The sequence below is a fragment of the Rattus norvegicus genome, chromosome 5, assembly GCF_036323735.1.
Source record: "Rattus norvegicus strain BN/NHsdMcwi chromosome 5, GRCr8, whole genome shotgun sequence".
Lineage (NCBI taxonomy): Eukaryota > Metazoa > Chordata > Mammalia > Rodentia > Muridae > Rattus > Rattus norvegicus.
The window spans coordinates 83986933-84009700 of record NC_086023.1 but is presented as its reverse complement, the minus strand read 5'-3'; the positions used below and the strand labels follow the sequence as shown (position 1 = coordinate 84009700).

The following is a 22768-nucleotide window of genomic DNA, read 5'->3' as shown; positions in this document are numbered from 1 at the left end:
TGTCACAGCAGCGACACAACAACAAAATAGAACAGCCCCTGATTTTCCACCTGTGATCTGCTACTTTCTCATGTTCAAGAAGCAATGTTGAAACATGCCCTTCATTGCTTTCAGGATTCAGAGAGACCGAGTGTGATCGTGTATACAAAACAAGTACATAAATTATGACTGATATGTGTATCTGTACAACTGGAGTGGATGCTATTCATTTTACTCAGTGCCTCAACTTTGACAAAGGGAATTCATGATGGATTGCAAACCTTTGCTTTCATCTTCTTTTCTGTGGGATGGTCTGGTTAGTCATCTGATCCCAGGTGATATGTAGTTACAGAAAAGATGACAGAGAATAGAGGAATTAATACCTAATAAAATGATCACAGGTATCTTTAAATATGACCTTATAACATAGAGAGAGTTAGTATTTTAAAGAAATTTGTGAAAGGCTATGGTTCTGCTCTAACTGGCAAAGCAATGACAGTTGTTTCCCATTGTTCCTCTAACCAAAGCTGTTAGCTGAGTCCAGCAAAGGCTATGGTGGTGTTTGAACCCAGCTGCCTCTTCTTGGGTTGAGGGTGGCTGGTATGCCTTGTGACCTCCTGTCCTCCTCCAAGCCTTGTTACAGCAGGATAGTATATCCAATCCAGGGTGCTAGCATCTCCAAGATCTGTTTACCCTTCACACTACTGCTCTCCCTACCTCTAAGTTACTGGAAGGAGAGAAAGGGTACTGGGGAAAGGCTTGTCTTTGAGTCCTGAGGACTGCATTTTGAGCAGGACATGAAAGGGCAGTGCATGAGCTTGATTCCAGGGAGGAGAATGCAGTGTTAGTAAAGGTGGCACCTACAATGTCATATGTTTAACAAAACCTAGATGGCTGGGAAAGGTTTCTCTTTTCCCTCATATTTCCCTTTCAAACATTTCATCCAGCTTCATCTTTAAAAAGACAGTAACACTCTTGTAGTAAATGTAGTAAGTGGGAGAGAGAGCTAGCTCAGATGTCAAGACTACTTGTTCCTCTTGCAGAGGATCCAGATTCATTCCCCAGTATACTGGGAGCTTAAGACTCCCTCTGACACTAGTTTCAGAGGACCTGACACCTTTTTCTGGTCTCTACAAGATGTAATGCACATACATATACTCAAGTGTGCATGCAAGCACATGCATGTGTACACACACACACACACACACACACACAATTGATTTTTTCTGGATGGACATCAAGCACTTTGTATGAAAATTCAATATATTAGACTTTAACGATTGTATTTTTGTTCACCTTACACTTATTTTATGCATAAAAATACATATATTTCTATTGGTTTGTATTATTCATGGTCACATAGAGGTCTGTAGCTAGCCTATAAGCCCCTTTAAAAAAAGTACTTTTTATTGATTCTTTGTGAGTTTCCAAATCATGCATCCTAGTCATACTCATCTCCCTGTCCTCTCATATTTACCCTTTGCCCTTGCAATCACCCCCCCACTAAACACACACACACACACACACACACACACACACACACACACACACACACACACAGAGGCAGGGGGAGGGAAGGAAGGAGGGAGAGAGAGAGAGAAAGAAAACAAAACATGAAAATTACTCTTCATGTAAGCTGCAGTGTGTTACACTGTGTCCCACAATATACTCCTCTGTCCCCACATCCTCACTTAGGAGGGTTCATTGTAATGAGTCATTGGTCTTGTTCTAGGTCTTTGGCTTCGTTTATGATAATCATCCTGGTTATCCTATTGTTGACCTATGTCATGGAGATTCTGCAGCTTTGGATCAGCAAGGTCAACCCTTTCTCATACTCAATAGTTCACAGATGATGTGGATTTTGGGGTGGACCAACTCAAAGCCCTGGATCTGAGCCTGGGAGGTAGCTGAACTGGTCACTTCTGCAGCTCTCCTTTTCTGCATTCCAGGGCAAGCTCCCCAGCACTGCTCCTGCTAGGCCAGCCAATGCTGCCATTGGCAGGAGGCACGGTCAGCCTTCCTGCTCTCATGCCCTCTGGGCTGGCTTCCTCCCAACCATGCCTCCACAGCCAGCTCCACTGTGCTGCCCAGGCTGGTTGAAGAGCCTGCTCTCCTAAGTGCTAGAGCTTTGAAATGAGGGACAGGACCAGTTCTCCTGCTCTCATGAACGTGGGAGCCTGTTCATTCTTCCAGTATCACACGTGGAGTGGGAAGAAGGGGTATCATGCCCCACCCTACCCACTTCACCACATGGCAGACAAGTGATGAGGCTGGCTCATGCCCACAGGGCTGTCTCACCTGTGCCTCCTCCACCAGGGCCAGCTCTACTGTGCTCCTCAGAGGAGGTGTAGGGCCCACTGTCCTGAGTGCTGCTGTTAGTAAGGGGCAGGGTCAACTCACCCACACTCATGACCCTGGGGTCAACTCACCTGATCCCCTCAGGTGGTGAGAGGCAAGGGGGTGAGGGCATTACCCCAGCGCCCAGCCTATCTCAGGGCATATGAGTGTAGTGGGGGGAGGGGGTCAGCTCTTCCATACCTATGTCCTTGGGGCTGGCTCACCCTTGCCTTTGCCACTAGGGCCAGCTCCACTCTGTTGCCCAGGGAAGGCACAGGGCCAATTCTCTCAAATGCTGCCTCATGTGAGAAGTGGGGCGGGCTCTCTAGATGTCACAACCAGTGAGGGGCAGACTCAGTTCTGCATAGCCTCTGGACTCCACATGGTCCCAGACCAAGGACATTCCCAATCAGGTTTCTAGTGGTAATATGAACCACTGATACTAACACCAACTCTGGCTGCTGTATAACCACAGACCCAGACAAGGACCTCAGTGGCAGGAGCAGCCAGTGGTGAGACTTGATGATGGCCTCAGGCAACAGGGCTGGCTCCTCATGCCAAGCTATTTCATCTCTCCAGTTCCAGATCTCTATTCATAATTCTCAAAGTGTTCTGCTTCTGTTTCTCTCCCATCTGTCAATCTTGGACATTGTAAGTGACTCCACTCTGGCTGCAGGCAGCTACATGGTTAGTGGACCTCTGGATTACCCTGTCTATTTGTGCCAATTGGTGTGCTGGCAAGTTCGCCTCTAGCTACAGCCTACCCATGTAGCATGGCAGTGAGCAGGTCTATTGACGTCTTCCTTCTCTCACACCATATGGCTAGTGGCTGGTGAGCCTCTTTATGCCTATGACCTGCTCATGCTGTGTGGTGGAGGGCAGGTCTCTGGGCATCTTTTCTCGTCCCTACTGTGTGGCATGGCAGCTGGCTAGTCTCTGGATGTCTCATGACTTTACTTTTAACCTCCCTGCTGTCTGTACTGTTCTGGGATACTGTGAGGATTTCCATATCACTCTTTCTACTGTAGGCAAAGGTGCATGTTTGCTTGAATTCAATTCCATGGACAGTAGCCCGGAAGTAGAGAATGAAACCCAGGCCACATGCCTTAGTTTTGAGTATTCTGAAAACAGCCTTTGAGCATATCTTCTGCCTTGCTATGCAGGAGTTTCCTTTCCTGTTATATTTGATCCCTTCTGGATCCCTAATCTCTTTCCACCTCGGTATTTTCCTTCCCAGCGTATATTCTCAAATGCCTATACCTGAGAACTACAGAGCAGATTGTTATTTCTATTCTCACCCTTTGGATCATATCTTCAAACATGGTACTGTATGGGTCTTCTAAGGAAATGCCATTCTGAACTGTTATTTCTTGCAATAGTTTTAACTCAAGCTCCCTTGAGCCAAAGATGTCTCTATTTTGTTCCTCTGCTCCTCTTTAATGCCTAGCAAGCTGCGCTCTGTAATCAGTTGGGAAAAAGCAGTCGTTTCTGAGAGCAAACATCTTTAGCAGACACTAGAGGGCAGCAGGAGATCACACATGGAGGAGCTTTCAGCCCTCTGACTAGTCGCAACCCACCTTGTCTCAAGAGGCAAAAATGAATATTAGGAACAGATGTTGAGTGGTTCCTGCCTCTGGCCAAAACATTAGCCAGCAGTTAGCTGCTGGGCAGTGCCCACAGAGAGTTTGACCTTCCTCAGAAGAAAACTGCTTTCTCTGGAAGACAGGTGCCCTCTTCCAGGTTATGCTTGATTACTTTAAGCCTGTAAAAGACAGCAACAGATGCTATTTTTGAATGATAGGATCATAGTAGGTCATGGGTATGAGATTCTCTCATTTGGTTTCCAAAACATTTGAATGGGGACTTAGAGTCTCCATTTTACTAATGTTGGGGAAGTGAAATGGCTCGCCAGTGATTTGAAATGGAGTAGTTGGACTCAGTGGCTGTAGGATAGTGTTCAGTCTTGCCTGATCTCCTTAGTGGGCAGAAAAAAAGTAGTTTAAGAGAAGTTCCTCATTGTTATAACACCAGGCAACTGTGAAGAAAAGACTTAGAGATTCACATTTGCTTCAGAAATGAAAAATGCTGAATGGAAGCGAAGAAGGATCAGATGAAATGGATTTTGATGATGCCTTTGACACACTTGTCCTGGATGTTCTTCTGTGAACTTTGTTTCCCATCAATCCCTCAGATGATAATAGTAATAAAACATGAGAACTATTATTATTGACACTTCAAAGCTGAGAAAATAGCACATTAGACAAATAAATAACTAATGAAAGCTGCCCAATTAGAAAACAGGAGCTGAATTCAAATTCGTGCAAGCCATTCTGTTGTAGCTGCTCTACGGACTGTGTCCACACTGAAAGGCTGCTAAGATAGCTGAGAGGAGAGGATCATTTGCATGTCTACTTTGTAAACCTACCTCCTCTTTGTCAGAGGCTCTACCATGCTGTCTCTCTTTCTGTTTCCTAGATGAGCACACATATGGCACAAAACACAGATACACATTTTATGAGAACCCACCCCATAGTTCCCTACAATTTATGAGATGGAGATTTTATCCAACTACCAGTTCACTGGTTTTAGCATATTAAGCAGGGGCAGGCTTGAAAATTGCTAGGTATACAAATAGCATACACCCTGGGTTTAAGTCTGACACGTAGGTTGAGAATTGCCCAAGTTTGAATGGTTGCCCACATTTAACAATGCTTACCCATGATGAATCTGGAAGACCGAGGAAGTTTCATATCATTGAAAGTGTTAGAGGACAGAAGAGTAAATAAAAAGTTAGGTGAGATTTCTGACCAGGTGTACTGTTAAATTTCTTCTGCTCATGATAGCAGACTATCTCATGAAAAGTGGTGGGAAAGGTTGAGTGTATACCTGGGAGTGACAAGCATCAGACAGGTACATGTGTGTGAAACAGAGAGATCCCAGGCAGGACTCATACAGGAATGAAAACTGTTACTGAGAATCTTTCTAAGAGAAAATACATGTAATGAAAAGAGAATGATATGGTCTAGAAATAGTTTGACTCTACCGTTTATACACCCTTGTGTGAATTACTTCACCTTTGTCAGTTGGCATCAGTAGTCCCAATCGAAACTTGCTACCTTTGGCCTTCACGAATTTGAATTCAGCTCCTGTTATCTCTTGGTAAACTGAGATAGAAGGATTAGAGTCTAACGTATTATTATATAGTTCAGAGAATTAAAGAAAGGGGAGTCACATGTATATAGTCATCATATTCATTTATTCAAATATTTACCTCCAGACTATGACAATGATACAAACAATACATTTTTGTGCTGAGGATATATAAGGTCATTAAAACTGGCCATGGTCCTTGTTCTTATGGAGCAAACTAGTTGGCATGGCAGATATTTAATTAGAACATTAACCAGGTTGGGGATTTAGCTCAGTGGTAGAGCGCTTGCCTAGCAAGCACAAGGCGGCAAGGTGCAAGGCCCTGGGTTCGGTCCCCAGCTCCGGGAAAAAAAAAAAAAAAAAAAAAAAACATAGAACATTAACCAAAGTTCCAAATGTGGTAGGTACTGTCACAATTAGTGTTTCCATTGACAATGGAACCTGAAAGAAGTTTGGAAGTGTGTGTGTGTGTGTGTGTGTGTGTGTGTGCATGCACGCGCATGTACATGCGTTCATGCATGTGGGTGTGTACTGATTTCCACACCACTTTTAGTGTATCTAATGTGGGCAATCACAAATCACTTAGGATCACATCTACTTGGTTATCATTTTGCACTGTTAACGTGCTTTCAAGTATGATTATACAGTCCATGTGCTCTATTTAACCTGACAGGTCAAATCCCCTTGCCTCTCTCTGTGGTGGCATCCACAAGTGGCACTGCTGGCCTTCACGGGATTTCTAACCTCGTGCTTCTTACTCTTCTACCCAAGAAGAGAATACTAAGGACGGGCATGGTCAGACTGCTGGACTCTACCCTTTCCAGTTCCAACAGATTTTTTAAAGCTTCCTTTTTCTCATAGCTAAGTGTCTGTGCTGTGAAGCCCAATGCTAAAAATTTCTCTCCAGGCTAGGAACATCGTGATTTCTCTTTTGCTGGTTAATGCTGATCCACCTTAATTACTGGTTTTCTGGTAGTTCATTTCATGGACACTCATTTTAGGGACTCTTGGGGAAGATTCAAAAGGCTTACATGGTATCTCTTCCTTCTGTCCATGGAAAACACAAGCAGTTCCCTCCCTGAAACCTCTGGATGTCTGTGCCAATCCTTTGCAGCCCTCTCTGCTCTTCTAACACACACCATTAGAGTTCTTCAGGTGAAGGTAAAGCCTGGCCTACTGATCTTCCCACTTTCTAACAACAGGTACCAAGTTTTCTTAGTAGCACTCAAAGAGACCCTTCATAGAAGAAGGGTTAGAGGTCATAGGATTTGTATGTCAGTCCCAGGATGCTGGAGACTACAAACAGGGTAATAGTTCTCTCATTGAGAAGCTCCCTGAATCTTTCTTTTAATACTATCTGGGCTCGTGTGTGTGTGTGTGTGTGTGTGTGTGTGTGTGTGTGTGTGTGTGTGTGTGTGTGTGTGTGTGTTCTGGATGAGATTTTCAGAGTTATGAAACTAATTAGAATGCATTTCGTTTTTAAGTTCTGAGTCTATGGGCTTGATGTTGGGATCTCGCTTCTGTTATGTCTTGGTATATCAATAGAAATGGCAATTTTAGCATTCTGTTACAACAGCAACAATATAATTATAGTAACTGCAGCAGCAGCAAACAACAGCAGCTCATATTGATTGAGAGAGTTGCCTCTGCCAGGCACCTCATTTAATCCTCACATGGACTTTTAGTTTATACTGTCACATATCAAGGACACTCTCAGGACCATGGGCTGAGTTAGGCTGAAAAGTTCACATTGAACGACAAAGCAGGCTAGACTTCAATGATGACATTTCAGATGAGTTTTTCCCCTTTGTTTCAGATTTTTGTGTGGCTCAGGCCTGGGATTAAACTGCTTCTCTCCAACAGGACACAATAACTCCTCCTAAGAGATGATTCCATTTCCGTAATTCCTGGGAGGCCACTGCTGTAAGAAAGGCCACTGTTGTAAGAAAGGCCACTCTTTATGATGTAAAAGTCTCACCCTTTTTCCTCCTTCTTTCATGTTTCTAATTTGAGCCCCTGTCATCCCCATGGAGCCTTTAAATGCTTCAAGTAGGAGCCCATTGCCAAAGTGAAGCCTGTCTGACTAGGAAGTCCTGCACCATTGCTGAATACTGAACAAACACGGTGCAGCTCAGGCTCTCCCAGAAGTCCTCAGTCTTATGCCTTTGTTTTGTTTTCTGGATGAGGGCAAATGGTGCCATCACCTCCTGCCGAAAAGCTCTGGCTGCTCTCCCAACAAGGAGTTGTCACTAAGGCTTCTTTTTTTTTTTTTTTTTTTTTTGGTGGCAACAAAATAATACCCAGCAGGAATTTGGGAGGAGAAAAAAGAGAGTTCATTTGGCAGGTTCTCAAATGAATGGGTTGTAGTGTCGTTGGAACTGAACTGAGCTTGAAACCAGACATGATCCTATTTTGGAAGCATTGTTCGGAGGGATGGGAAATGTGAACAGAGGATAAGTCTCTTCAAAAATGCTCTTTATCTTTTTCCTGTTAAAGACAGACAGCCTGTTTTAACTCAACTCTCCTATCCTCTCAATGCAGAGGCCCACATGCAAACCCGGAGGAGGTCAGAACACATAGAAAGTTAATCAACTGCTTTATCTGCTGACTTTCCTTAGAATAGGTGAATCTTACTTTGAGAAGAGGTCAAATCTCCATTAGAATTCTTTCTTACTTCTTGTGCTTCTGCTTCCAAATCCTGCTTCTTGCATTCATTGGTGCTATGATAGTAGTGGCCAGGGCATACAAGCATACTATGTAGGCAACAAACATTTATTAAAAATACTTTGAAGCTAGGTCAAGTGGTAAATTTCCTTAATATTTAAAGGTCGAAAATGGCAGGATTTGGATATTCAGGCTTTTCTGTATTACAAAGTAAGTTCAAGGCGAACTTTTGTAACTGGCGAGACCTAAACTCAAAACAAAAATTAAAAGGAGTGCTTAGGGGAAAAAAGCCCAGCAGTTGTTGTTGTTGTTGTTATTGTTGTTGTTGTTGTTGTTGCTGCTGGTGGTGGTGGTGGTGGTCATGGCACAGGCCTTTAATCCCAGCATTTAGGAAGCAGAGGAAGTTGGATCTCTGAGTTCAAGGCCAGACTGGTCTACAGAGTGAGTTCCAGAACAACCAGGATTATACAGAGAAATTCTGTCTCAAAAACAAAGAAACATACAATCAACCCATCAAACAGTGCTTGGGGTATAGCTCAGTGGCAGAGTGCTTGCTTACTATGAGGAAGGACCTTTGGATTTATCCCTAGACCTTAAGATGGGAGAGAAGAGGGAGTGTGTTTAAAATCTTATCATGGCCCATGAACTGTAGAAGGTGGGTCTGGACAGCAGCAAAAATGGATTCTGTATTTTCCTTCAAGGACTTTACAGTTTTGAGACAGACGATACAGAAATCAGGGTGCAATGAGAATTCGTAAAAGAAATGTTTATATACATTAATGGTATAGGCTTTCAGGGAGATTTTTCTGAGGAATTAATATTTGAACTAAGATGTGGGTCATGAATAAAAGTCAGCCAGGAGAAACCAAGGACCCAGGAGGAAAGGACGGATGCATTTTGGAGGGAGATTAAGCATTTGCCTGGACTGAGATAAAGACAGGGTATATGCAAGGAACTTAAAGGTCATTGCAGTTGATAAAAAGAAAAGGTGGCAGGGCAGTGTAAGATTAGTCTAGAGAGGCAGCGGCTTGTCTAGGCTTCACCTTCTATACATGGCTGAAGAATTTTGATTTCTCTCTTAAGAGTAGGGAAGCATCACAGAGGAGCTTAAAGCAGGAAACAGCTACATGGTTTGCCTTTTGGAAAGATGACTTTAGCCACAGGGTGGGGTTGGATCAGAGACTTAGGTTTCACAACTGTAATGTCTACAGAGGAATAATTAATGGAATGGCTAATGTTCTTCCCTGCTGTAACTCTCATCTAGATCATAACTTAGGCATGACACAACCTTTGAGGAAAAAAAAATTGTTAGAAAATATAGATGGGACCTAAATGTAGGTCTCTTTTTCTGCCTTCCGTTTTCCTCCCTGTTCAAAAAAAAATTAATGTTGCAACAAATGACGACCAAAGCACCCTCCTTTTGCAAAGCCAGCCCTTTAGGTCATCTGTTAATTTTACACTGCTGCTGTCTTGCTGTTTTTAGCTTGAGTTGTTACCTTTCAAAACCACTTACAGAGGATGATGAATGGAAAAAGCTAAAGATTTATTGATCAAAGGAGAGCACCAAAGACTATTGATTATTTGATTAGTAAATGGAAAGTATCTTTAACAAGATACATAGGTGTGTTTGTTTGATCAGGAAAGTTAAAAAAAACCTTTGACATGAAGTAGTATTTGTTTTAAATTTAATTTCGTGCTTTTGACAATGTGTCACTGGGGAGATGCCTTCTATGTTTTAATATTCAAGACACTTAGCCAAGAGGGGTGGCATAGAGGGCTAATTCCAACACCTGAGAATCAGAGGAGGAGGATAATGGGTTCAAAACCAGCCTGAAAATCAGGAGACTGCCCACCTTAAAAGCAAACACACAAACTTAACTGGAACAGTGATAGCCCTTAATCCTCCAACCTGTAAAAACTAGACAAATCAGTAGATGATAACAGTAATTTGGGCAATTGATTGGCCAGTAATTCATTGTTTCATCTTCATAAGACATACCCACATAGTTTATAATAGGAAGTTGATATTCTATAAGGGTGCCTAAAAATATTCTTTCTTTTTTTTAAATTGGATGTTTTATTTATTTACATTTCAAATGTTATCCCCCTTTCTGATTTCCCCTCTGCAACTCCCCCCCCCCAATATTCTCTCAATAGTTTGTTTTGTCTTAATTTTGGAAGAAAGAGATGTCCTACTATGGTTTCTGTCTTTGGAAAGTCATGGTCCAAATGTATTGATTGTTTGCAATTTTTTTACAATTTGCAATTTAAAAATTTACATTTTTATCTAATCCATCATATTCCTATACTGTTCTCTAACTATAGGTACACCCCAGGGATCTGAAACTCAAGTTCCCACTCTGTACACTGGAGTTACACACAGGAGTTGCTAAAGACTTTTTGTAAAGAGACAAATAAGTATTCTTCTTCTTCTTCTTCTTCTTCTTCTTCTTCTTCTTCTTCTTCTTCTTCTTCTTCTTCTTCTTCTTCTTCTTCTTCTTCTTCTTCTTTTGCCTTTGTGAGACATAGAATCCTTGGTGCAAGCACTTGGTTCTTCATTGTGAACATATATAATACATAAATGAACAGATATATCTTCTTTCCAGTAAAACTTTCACGAATGCAGGAAGTTGAATGACTCTGTCTCATGAACCCACCCCCCACCCCTGTTTTTACACTTCTTGGTCTGATTTGAAATATCCTTGTTGTTTGTGTTTCTTTCCTGATCATCTATCCAAATGGTAGTTCTCTTCCATGTTCTTCCTATGTCTTTGCATAATCCGTTCTGTCTTCCAGCTGCTGTGAGGCCTTTTTCACAGCCTTGTTTTGTTTATCTTAGTAACTACCCTTCTTTAATCCCTCTGAAGGAATGGTTAGCTGGAATTCTCCTCCTAGTCTTCCTCTCCTGGAGCCTTTGATCTGCCGCTCATATGCATTTGCTGACAGCCAGACAGAAAAAGTGGAGCCCAGATCCTGGACCTGAGGGCAGAAAGAGTAATGAATGAAGGCTGAGTTTATTTGGATTTCTAATTGGCAAGCCCGTTTTCAGATCAGCTACATGTCACTGCAAGCCAGAGCATTAGGAAGAGAAAACTCTTACTCTTCCTTCTGACCTAACTGCCTAGGGCCCTCATGGCCACTGAGATGTATGTTTATCTTTATTTCTCCAGGTTTGTTAGAAGCTGCCATCTGGACCATGCCTGGTCCCTTAGTGGAGGGTTCCTCTGTTTTGGCACTTAGATTATGCTTTGCACATTTTTTGAGGTCAATACCCACATAATGTATTATGTCACCCTCCAGGACATATTTACTACTGTGTACCTTGGAGCTTTTGGTGCTGCAGCAAGCCTCCCCCTCTCCTCCTTTTTTGTTTGTATAAAATCTTGCATAGAAAGGTTGCCTGCTAAAAAAAATCAACATAGAAATGCTATACTTGAGGCTGAGAAGTTGATAAGCATCTCTAGTCTTATGGAAGCAGTTGCTGAGGTGCTCCCTGGAACGTTATTATTTATTTTTAATGTGTGTGAGTGTCGGTTTGCAAGTATGTGTGTGCATCACACATGTGCCTAGTACCCATAAAGGCCACAAGAGAGCTTGGAATAAACTGAAACTGTAGTCACAGACGGTTGCGAGCTGCTGTGTAGGTAGTAGGAACTGAGTCTGGATTCCCCTACAGGAGCAGAAAATGCTTTTGACTCTGGATCCATCTCTATAGCCCTACTAATTTTATTAGGTATAATGTTCTTGACTTGTGTGTAGAGGCAGGAGGACAACATTGTGGAGGTTCTTTTCACCCTCCACTTTTATGTAGATTCCTGGGATGGACCTCAAGTTTATGTGTCAAGTGCTGTTACACATGAACCATCTTACTGGCCCACTTCCTATGAATTCAAGAATTCTCCAAAATCTCTGAACTGGAACATGAATGGATTTTCCTCCATTCATAGTTTCCCAAGCTCCCTTTATGAGTATAAACATATCTTCAGCATCAGGTTAGATACCAAGAGTGGGCAGGAAGAGGTTGGTAAAATGGTTTAAAAATCAGAAAACAGGAAGGGAAAGAAAACTTAAGGTGAGATTCCTCCCCTCAAGAACTTATTCAGAGTTGATCAGCTGAGACAATCTTCTTGAGGTAGATTAAATTAGAGCATTAGTGGCTATAAAAGATTTCAGAGGCAAGACATGGTGAGCAGAATCACAAAGACAGGAGCTACTAAGTACATAGACCATAATAGTAAGCACTGTAACAGAGAGTGCCCAGACTACATGCCAGGGAGCACATGACAGTACTGGAAGGAAAGGAACATTTCCTAATGAAGTGAGTAAGCGTCATAAGAGGAAATAATGCCCATATAAGGCTATCCTAGTTCCTTTTATCCAATTTGTTACTTATAACAAATTTCATTGGTTTATTAACCCCATTTCAAACTACTAGTGATCCAAATGTCCGGACATTAAGAGAGGTTCTTTTCCCAAAGATGCAGAAGTTTTAGCAAGCAGAACTGTTGTTCAAACCAAAATTGGCTTGACCTGGTGCTCATGCTTCTGTCATTATATTGTTTGATGGAAAATATAAAACTGAAGCACAGACTTAAAAGAAGGGTATAATTTTTGTGAGTTGAGGATAGACAGAAGAGAATTACTGGTCAGGAAAAATATCTCTGAGTATTTACATCTTGCTTGCAGAATCGTTCCATGCGAACTACAAATTTAACATGTGGAAAGTGAGGGCTACATAAAGCAACAGATTATCTAGTATAAATAGTAGGGTAAGACATGATCCCATTACCTTAACCCTTAGGCCAGTGGTTTTTCCAAAGCCTGATGAACAAGTCACCTTATTATCTTCGTTCTTTCTCAACAGGTACCAGTTTCTCAGCGAATGCTCTTTGTTGGCCTAGAGGTTTAGCCACTTAGACAATATTGACTTGACCTATACCACTTTGTTTTTTATAACCCTCTAGAGACCACGGAGCTGGGCAGCAAGAAGGAGCTCAAGTCCATGCCCTTCATCACCTACCTCTCTGGTCTACTGACAGCCCAGATGCTATCAGATGACCAACTCATCTCAGGTGTGGAGATTCGATGTGAGGAAAAGGGCCGCTGTCCATCTACCTGTCACCTTTGCCGCCGGCCAGGCAAAGAACAGCTGAGCCCCACACCAGTGCTGCTGGAGATTAACCGTGTGGTGCCACTTTACACCCTCATCCAAGACAATGGCACAAAGGAGGTGAGCTTCCGTGGCCCAGATGCCAAGTCCAATCTGACTGATCCTCCCAGCTCCTGCTCTTATGGCCCCTTTGCCCATGAGGATTGTCTCCCCTGACCCCCATCAATAAGAGCAGCATGATACTGCCTGCCATTTATAGATTCATTGTTCTATCCTAAGTATGTATGGATATTACACTAGCTGCAATAATGAATAAATCCAGAGCTCTCAATGTCCCAACCCAGTAGACACCACTTTATCTGCACAGAACCCCAAATAGTTGTTTTTGATTAATAGGTGGCTTTTGTCTAAGAGGTGGTTCAGGGACCTAGCCTAGTACATTTTTGTTCCATTAACCTGACATTGCTAAGGTCACTGTGGGAGATAATAAATTTTTTTGGAGGAGGGGTTGCATATTAAAGCTTTCAACGGGCCAGGATTTGAGGGCAGTGAATGACAATTACAGATCCATGAATTATAGCAATTCTGTCATTGTCTACACCTGTCTACAACAGAGACAGAGAAATATATTTTAACTGAGGGATCTACAGGAAGAATACATGGGTTTAATAATAATATAAAGATGCTTATCTCATTATATTCAAGCCTACCATGTCCTTAAAAATATTGATCCATATGAAGTTGTTGATATTTGCCCATTTTTTTTAAAGTCACAATGTCACTTCCATAGGATGAATTCCATGATAAACAACACAGGTGATCTAATGAGCAACATGCAGGCATAGTGGTGGCAATTAGGGCTCTGTCTCTCTGAGACTGTGTGAGGCTGTGGCTATCTCATTTACTGTTCAATGAGTCGTACAAGTAGTGCAAAGGATGTCTCTGTGAGTCAAGCTTTCTTCACCTGCAGTGTGGTACAGTACAAGCCAAGCTGTGTAGCCTTCACTGCATGTTCTTAGTGTGTGGGAGAGGTGATGCGATGACAGTTCATTTCTACTTGGATCAGGAGCAAAAATCTTCCGTGTGTGGATTTTGTGGCAGTTTTGCTTAGCATTGTTGAAATGTCCCATGTTTTGAATGTACAGTGAAGTATTCTATCATTGACTCATGGTACACTAGAGAATCTCAAGTTTGGGAAAGTGGTCACTAGATGTCACTGTGTTTCTTGAAAGCGACCTGATAAGCTGGAAGGACTAGTCATTCATTCATTAAATGAGTGAGTATATTTTTAAATATACTCTTATTGACCAATACTGTAAAAAAGAAAGAGTAGGAAAATAGATATGCTCTCCCATCTCTGAGTGGCGGCAATCTAATCCAGCTCCTCATATATGATCTGTAAGGACTGTAACACTGAACAGGAAAGACTTTGCTATAGGCTTCTAGTTCATGGAATCTATAAACTTGTGGAGAGGACAGATATTCATGAAGCAGTCACATATAGTGAAACCAGACTGGACAAAGTCTCCAGGGCAAGTCTGGGCTCATGAATTTGAAGTGCCTGCCAAGTTGCTCTGTGGGATCTGAGAAGGCTTTTCTGAGGAAGTCAAGTCCCTTTCACGAGCTTCACAAAGTGAGAACCAGGCTCGTTGGAGGAGACAGAGATCAAGGGCATTCCAGATTGGAGGTCCAGATCTTGAAAGGACCAGAAGAGTGGACAAATACATTTCATTTTAGAAGCTGAATGGGAACCAGTGTGGCTGGTGTCTCTGCTTCCCAATGCTGGTAGTAAAGGCACACACTGCCATACCTGGCTACATCGGGTATTTCCTTGAAGTCAGAATATGTGGAAGAAATCTATGTGGAAATGATCCTGATTGATGGAATGATAGCCACCCAAGAAGGCTGGTTTAAGGATAGTATTTATTCCCATTTCATTCCTTATTGGTTATTTCCTTTCTGCCTTAATCCTCTATCACCCACTCTTCTCCAGGTTATGCCTTTTTTTCCCATCTCTGAGTGCTCAGGGTGGCTGTATAGATAAAACACTAAGATGCCTAGAATACATGCCTAGAGTGTCTCACTGATGCTCCACCTCATCTGATTCCCTTACAAGTAGGTATTATAAGAACATCTGGCAGATGTATAAGCTGAAGTTTGGGATTATCACTCAGAATTATGCAGTGACTAGGGGTTAAAGGCAGGATTTATAGCCAAAAGAATAGTTCAGAGCTTACACTACACTATCTGCTTCCATGAAGACTTAGTTTATTGGAGGAGACTCAGAACAACATCGTTCTTACCTCATCCAATCTGTCCTTTTTTCTCTTCTGGAGGGAAAGAAAAGCCTCACAAAGCAAAGAACTTGCCAGGGCCTTGCTCTGTTCAGAACCCACGACTTCCAACTCCAGGTCTCTGCCTTTTAGTATTTTATCTATGAGATTAATATATATATATGACTGTTTCTTGTGCTTCCACTTCTAGATAAAACCTGATGATTTTGTTGATGCCCAAACTGTACGTAGTTTTCAAGTCAGATTCATACTTTGTATGGGAGAGCTCATCAGTTGACCAAATAACAAGTGGACCATACTTAACTGATTTTTATGGGAGCATCCTGGCCTTTGATTCTGAATGACAGGAAGATTAAGATCTGGATATTATGAGGGACTATTTGACACTACCTCTTCAGGTGGTTGGAGTACGCTTGGATCAATTCCATTGAAGATGTAGGAAGGGATAATGCCTTTCGACTTAGCTGGAAAAAAATCATTAATTATACTTTGTGCTGTGATTTTTGAATAAGGAAAATGTTTTTCTAAATGAGTATCTTTGTGATGGAGAATTTGATTGCTGTACAACTCTCCTCCTCCACCTGTTAAATGGCCCTTAAACAGCCCTGAGCCACAGATCTTGGCTCTGCACAACTGCTACTTAAATGTACTAGACTTTGTGTGGTTACTAATTTAGCCTGTGGGTAGAGACTCCAAGTGGGGAAGACACGGGAGTGTCACAGTGAAAACCCAGACAGTTGGATTTGAATCCCACATCTGGCATTTACTGCCTGTGTGACCTTTCTTTTACTCATTCATAGAGTTACAATTAGAATATCCATCCATATCCATTTCAGGGCTGGGCGTTTTGTTTGGGTGAAGTAGACAATTGAAACACCAAGGGTCTAAATTAAACACTCTCCTCCATTGTTATATGGCATTGATTGGACTTCTGTTGTCTGGATGTAGACTTGGTGTATCTAAATATGGAGAAATACAAACTAACTTTATCCAAAGTCCCCTTTTGGTATTGTGATAAAGTCAGATCTATGTTTTTTCTTTTTAAAACATATACTTAATGTTAAATTTGGTTGTTTTATGTACTTCCAATATATGTGTGTATACATGTAATCCACATACATACACACTTGCTATATAATATCAGTATTAATAGTGAAAATACCATGTTTTCTGGTTTCCTCTAAGAAGTTACAGGAGAGTAGCTGGTGCCCAATATTGTGAAAAATTTATAGCTCAAAACGACAAGCAACAGAGTAAGATGAATAATCAAAAATTTAAAAAAGCAAAACATTTTAATATATAACTATCCAAAGATGACTGATGACTAATAGCAAATGTTGAACACCATCCATCATTAGAGAAACAAAAATCAGAACCAAGGTGAAATATCACCTTACTCTCAATAGAGTGACAAATGACACACAAGTAGAGATCTAGAGCAGTGAAGAAAATTTGGAACCAATATACTAACTTTGAAACCAAATAAAAAGGAAATCTTTTGGGGTTGAAAGAAAAATCTAATCATCTAATAAAAAACTTCCCACACTGGTAAAACCATTCTGGAAATCAGTCTGGAGGTTCCTTAGAAAACTGGACATTGAAGTACCTGAGGATCCAGCTATACCTCTCTTGGGCATATACCCAAAAGATGCCCCAACATATAAAAAAGACACGTGCTCCACTATGTTCATAGGAGCCTTATTTATAATAGCCAGAAGCTGGAAAGAACCCAGATGCCCTTCAACAGAGGAATGGATACAGAAAATGTGGTACATCTACACAATGGAATATTACTCAGCTATCAAAAACTATGACTTTATGAAATTCATAGGCAAATGGTTGGAACTGGAAAATATCATCCCGAGTGAAGTAACCCAATCACAGAAAAACACACATGGTATGCACTAATTGTAAGTGGCTATTAGCCCAAATATTGAATTACCCTAGACGCATAGAACACATGAAACTCAAGAAGGATGATCAAAATGTGAATGCTTCACTCCTTCTTTAAAAGGGGAACAAGAATACCCTTGGCAGTGAATAGAGAGGCAAAGATTAAAACAGAGACAGAAGGAACACCCATTCAGAGACTGCCCCACATGTGGCCCATGCATATACAGCCACCCAATTAGACAAGATGGATGAAGCAAAGAAGTGCAGACCGACAGGAGCCGGATGTAGATCTATCCTGAAAGACACAGCCAGAATACAGCAAATACAGAGGCGAATGCCAGCAGCAAACCACTGAACTGAGAACAGGACCCCCGTTGAAGGAATCATAGAAAGAACTGGAAGAGCTTGAAGGGGCTTGAGACCCCATATGTACAACAATGCCAACCAACCAGAGCTTCCAGGGACTAAGCCACTACCTAATGACTATACATGGACTGACCCTGGACTCTGACCTCATAGGTAGCAATGAATATCCTAGTAAGATCATCAGTGGAAGGGGAAGCCCTGGGTCCTGCTAAGACTGAACCCCCAGTGAACTAGACTGTTGGGGGGAGGGTGGCAATGGGGGGGAGGATGGGGAGGGGAACACCCATAAAGAAGGGGAGGGGGAGGGGTTGGGGGATGTTGGCCCAGAAACCGGGAAAGGGAATAACACTCGAAATGTAAATAAGAAATACTCAAGTTAATAAAAAAAAAGAAAGAAAAAAAAAGAAAAGACTTCCTACACAAAGGCAATGCCAATGTTCCTTCTTAGATTTAGTAATGAGGAAATAAATATATGATAATCTTGCCCCCTATCCCAATAGAAATTCATGTGCGAGCTGAGGTATATTAAAATCTCCCATCAAAGTACTGAACAAATGGCCAACCAGTGATCAGCCCAACTTGGGATCCATTGCATGGGTGGACACAAAACCATGACACTATTACTGATGCTATATTGTGTTTGAAGATAAGAGCCTAGCATGGCTGTCCTCTGAGAGGCACTACCTACAGCCAACTGAGACAGATGCAGATACTCATAGCCAAGCATTGGACTGAGGTCGGGGATCCCTATGGAAGAGTTAGTGGAAAGATTGAAGAAACTGAAGGGGATGGCAACCCCATAGGAATCCCAACAGTGTCAACTAACTTGGTAGACCCCTGGGAGCTCCCATAGACTGAGATACCAAACAAAGAGCATACATAGGCTGCTCCAAGGTTCCCCAGTCCATATGTAGCTGAGGACTGCCTTGCCTGGCCTTAGTGGCAGAAGATGTGCCTAATCCTGTAGAGACTTGATGCCACAGGGAAGGGGGATGCCTGGGGTGGTGCACACTCTTAGAGGTGAAGGGGAATGGGGGAAGGAACTCTGTGTGCAGGGGACCTAAAAATTAATTAATAAAAATAAACCTTTAGCTTCCTCATCAGCAAAGTGGGTGTGTATAAGTTTACCCTCAGAAGTCTCATGTTGAATAATTAGGAGACCACTTGATAGGATTTTGAAGTTGTAAAATATTTAAGGTCTGGTGATTCACTTCTAGTCCTGTAAGGGTTTTAGTCTTCATGTTGTCTTAGGAAAAGTCACATATAATTTTGGTCTTATTGTGGTTGTTTGGCCTTCCTGCATATCTTTATTCTTTGCCAAAAACACTTATTTGCTTCATTTCCATTTCTTGGCTCAAACAGAAGAAATCCCTGATTAACATTTAAAAAGTAATTAATAAAGTCTCTTCTACCTCGGCTATTACTATCGCCATCCCTGTACCACAACTACCACCATGTCTACAACAATGACTGCTGCCATTACCACTGCCCTGCTGCCACCATTACCATCACCACAACAATGACCACATATAACTGCACAATGACACTCCCTGGAACATTAATTGCAATAACCTGAACACAGTTACCCACATAATGACCATTGCATTACTACCATTATCAATATTTTCATCACTATCCATATTACTGTAATAGCCATCTCCACCATAAATAATGGCTGTCTTCACGCTTGGTATCATTACTAGTGTGCACTAGTGTGCCGCTGGCGCAACCACAACTATTTTACTACCATCCTTATCACCACTGTCCGTACCACAGTTACCAGTACCACCATCACTCTACTGCTACTACATTATTATTACCATTACCGTGGTCATTACCATTACAACTGACACAGTCATTATACCACCATCACGTTTCCCTAGTATGTCCTTGTATAATGAAATTACTATGGGCCAGATACTGTGCTGGGAAATAAGATACAGAGGCCATTAGGATGTAGACTAACTTCAAGGATCTCACAGTCTAGTAGATGAATCATAAGACACATAAACAACTCTAATTACTTGCATATGCTACATTAATGCATGACTTCTTTTTAAATAATGAAATGAACATTCCAAATGTATTAGAAGACAGTGAGAATCTTTGAGCAGCTGGATCTGGAAAATGTTCTGGGGAACTGAAGGTACATAAAGGCACATAGTGCATCTAGCCATAACCTGAAGTAGGTCTATTGATAACGAAGGTAATAATCTCTTATATATACATATATATATATATGTATATATGCAGACATTGTGTGTGTATACACCTTTCGATTAATCCAATAGCTTAAATGGCTCCAGATACTTTACACAGACTCAACATTCCTCAATCTAACACTCTTAACCCTCTAAGTCACTCTTAGTTCAGCCATCTGCATAGCACTTCTAGGTACTGGGATTTTTAATCTTATTTAATCATCTAACAACTTAGGAAATACTAATGTATCTACACTAACGTCTATGTTATGTCAAACCTAATCTGGACCAGCAATGGAAGATAATGTCCCTCCCACATGTCCATCAGACCTGTTGCTTGTTTTTGCACACAAAGGTTATATTAATATATTCATATCTGTTCTTGATTTACTACTGCAGTGAAAAAGTTAAGTAGGAATTGCAGAAAACTCTGTAGTGAGTAATTCTTAAAACACCCCCTTCTACTCCTTAACATAAAATATTTACAAAATCATTATCTATACCAAGATATAGTGAAAGTGAAGGTGAGAGAAATGTATGGATGAATCAGTAGGCAGAGGCAGTTGTCATTCAATAATGATGACCTGAGGTTAATGTCTGAGACCTACAGGATGGAAGGAGAGAACTGACTCTAGCTAGTTATCTTCTGACTGCCCCACATTCACACATGTGCTGTTGGAAATGTGTGCCAAGTCAGTCTCTCTCTCTCTCTCTCTCTCTCTCTCTCATTTTAAAAACTGTCATGTGTATTTGCATGCTTCCTTACTCTTTGCCCCCCTCAGCACACATGAAGAGTGCACTATTATGCTAATTTCACAAATTGAAAATAAATTACCCAAGGTTTAGAATGAAATAAATATTCTGTGATCATACCACTATTGAATCGAACGGTGGCTAAGTGACTAGTTGAAAGTTAAGGATTTGGGCTAGACAGCTAGCTCAGCAATTTTAGGGTGTGTACTGCTCTAACAGGGGATCTGAGTTTGGTCCCTAGCACCGCCATGTCATTGAGTGGCTTACAAATGCCTGTAATTCCAGCTCCATGGAGTCTGAAACCTTCTTGAAGACTCCACAGGAATCTAAACTCGCAGGTGCACACTCACACACAGCCACACCCATCTACCTAAATCTTAAAAAAAAAAGTTAAAAAAAAAGTTAAGAATTCAAAGGCAAGATTCCTGAGTCTAGAACTTAAATATTTAATAAGGCGCTCTTGCAATACGTGGAAGAGGCTCAGGAGACAGAAGGGGGAAAACTTTCAATTGGAAAAACAGTAAGAGGGTTGTGTAGAAAGTTTAATTGTGGGTAAGCCGGAATGCTGTATTAAGGGATATGAGGTCTGAAAGCTGAATGGAGAACTTTAATCTCTGGATCAAAGGAGAGGTGTTACTAGATGTGAAGGTTAGGCTAAACACTACAGCAACACTGGACATGATTTTCAAAGACTAGAACTCCTTTTAGTGAACATATTATTAATTTGCTATTTCTGAATCTTTGACATTAAAGCATCTTTGGATATAGCCTCAGAAAATACATTCAAAATTGTGCATGTGTGTGTGGGTGCATGCGTGTGTGCGTGCATACGTGTGTGTGTGTGCATGGGAGTGTATGTGTGTACCTGATATGTATGTTTTCACCTGTATGAAACTGCATCTATCTGTGGAGGTATGTGTACATGAATGTGTTATGTCCATGTAGAGGCTAGAGAATACTCTTCAGTGACATTCCTCAATACCATCTACCACTTTGCCTTTGACAGAAGGATCCCTTAGTGGTCTTGGACCCCACAATTAAGCTAGGCTGGCTGGCTAGCAAGCCCTGGGTATCTTTTTCTATTTATGCCTTCCCAGATATGATTTATTAGCACATCACCATGCCTGGATTGTTCTTTCACATGGATTCTAGGGATCAAACTCATGTCTTCCTGCTTGCAAGGAAAGCACTTTACCAGCTGAGCTATCTCCCTAGCCCAGAATTATGCATTTTTTATTATTGTTTTTTCCTACAAAAGAGACTCATGGCATCAGCAACTTCTGTGACTCTTCTTCACTCAAATGTTAGAACAGTCGAATAAGAGGATCTGTTGGGAGAACTATAGTAGAAGTGTGTGTGTGTGTGTGTGTGTGTGTGTGTGTGTGTGTGCGCGTGCGCGCGCGCACACGCACACGCGCGCGTTTGTGCATGCACGAGATATTTGGGGAGAGTGGAAATCCAGTTCAAATAATTTTAGTAAATATTGACTAAGACATCAGGTACTGTTTTGATCACTTCAGACACATCAGAAGGCAATGGAGACACACATTCCTATCAGCTGGAAGTTTCATTTCTACCAGCAGACGTACGAGGGACAAAAAAAAAATAAGCAGTTTAGTAAATAATAGGAAAATGCAGATAAATAGATTATGAATAATAGAGATGTATGCGTGTATTCAAGTATAGAGTTTTGGGTCTTGGGTATCTCAAAGAAGACCAGAATCACTGGGACAATATGGAATAAATATTCAATAAGAATTCAGTTTCGGGGATTTAGTTCAGAGGTAGAGCGTTTGCCTAGCAAGCGCAAGGCCCTGGGTTTGGTCCTCAGCTCCGAAGAAGAGAGAGAGAGAGAGAGAGAGAGAGAGAGAGAGAGAGAGAGAGAGAGAGAGAGAGAGAGAGAGAGAGAGAGAGAGGTTAAAAGAATGCAGTTTCATGGCCACTTTGAACCAATTCTGTTTGTCTAAGAGCCAAGATCCCATCTTTCCATGAGCATTTCCCCAGATTCATTCTAACACTAT

At 41.5% G+C, this 22768-nt stretch overlaps 1 protein-coding gene across 5 annotated transcripts in view; it reads left to right on the top strand.

The window, feature by feature from the left end:
* Positions 1-22768, top strand: part of Astn2 (astrotactin 2) — a 986452-nt gene that overhangs the window by 749739 nt on the left and 213945 nt on the right. For all 5 annotated transcript variants that reach the window (XM_063287034.1, XM_017593112.3, XM_017593110.3 and 2 more), the window contains one exon: positions 13095-13360. In XM_063287034.1, coding sequence (XP_063143104.1) covers positions 13095-13360 — 266 coding nt within the window. The remainder of the gene's footprint in view (positions 1-13094; positions 13361-22768) is intronic.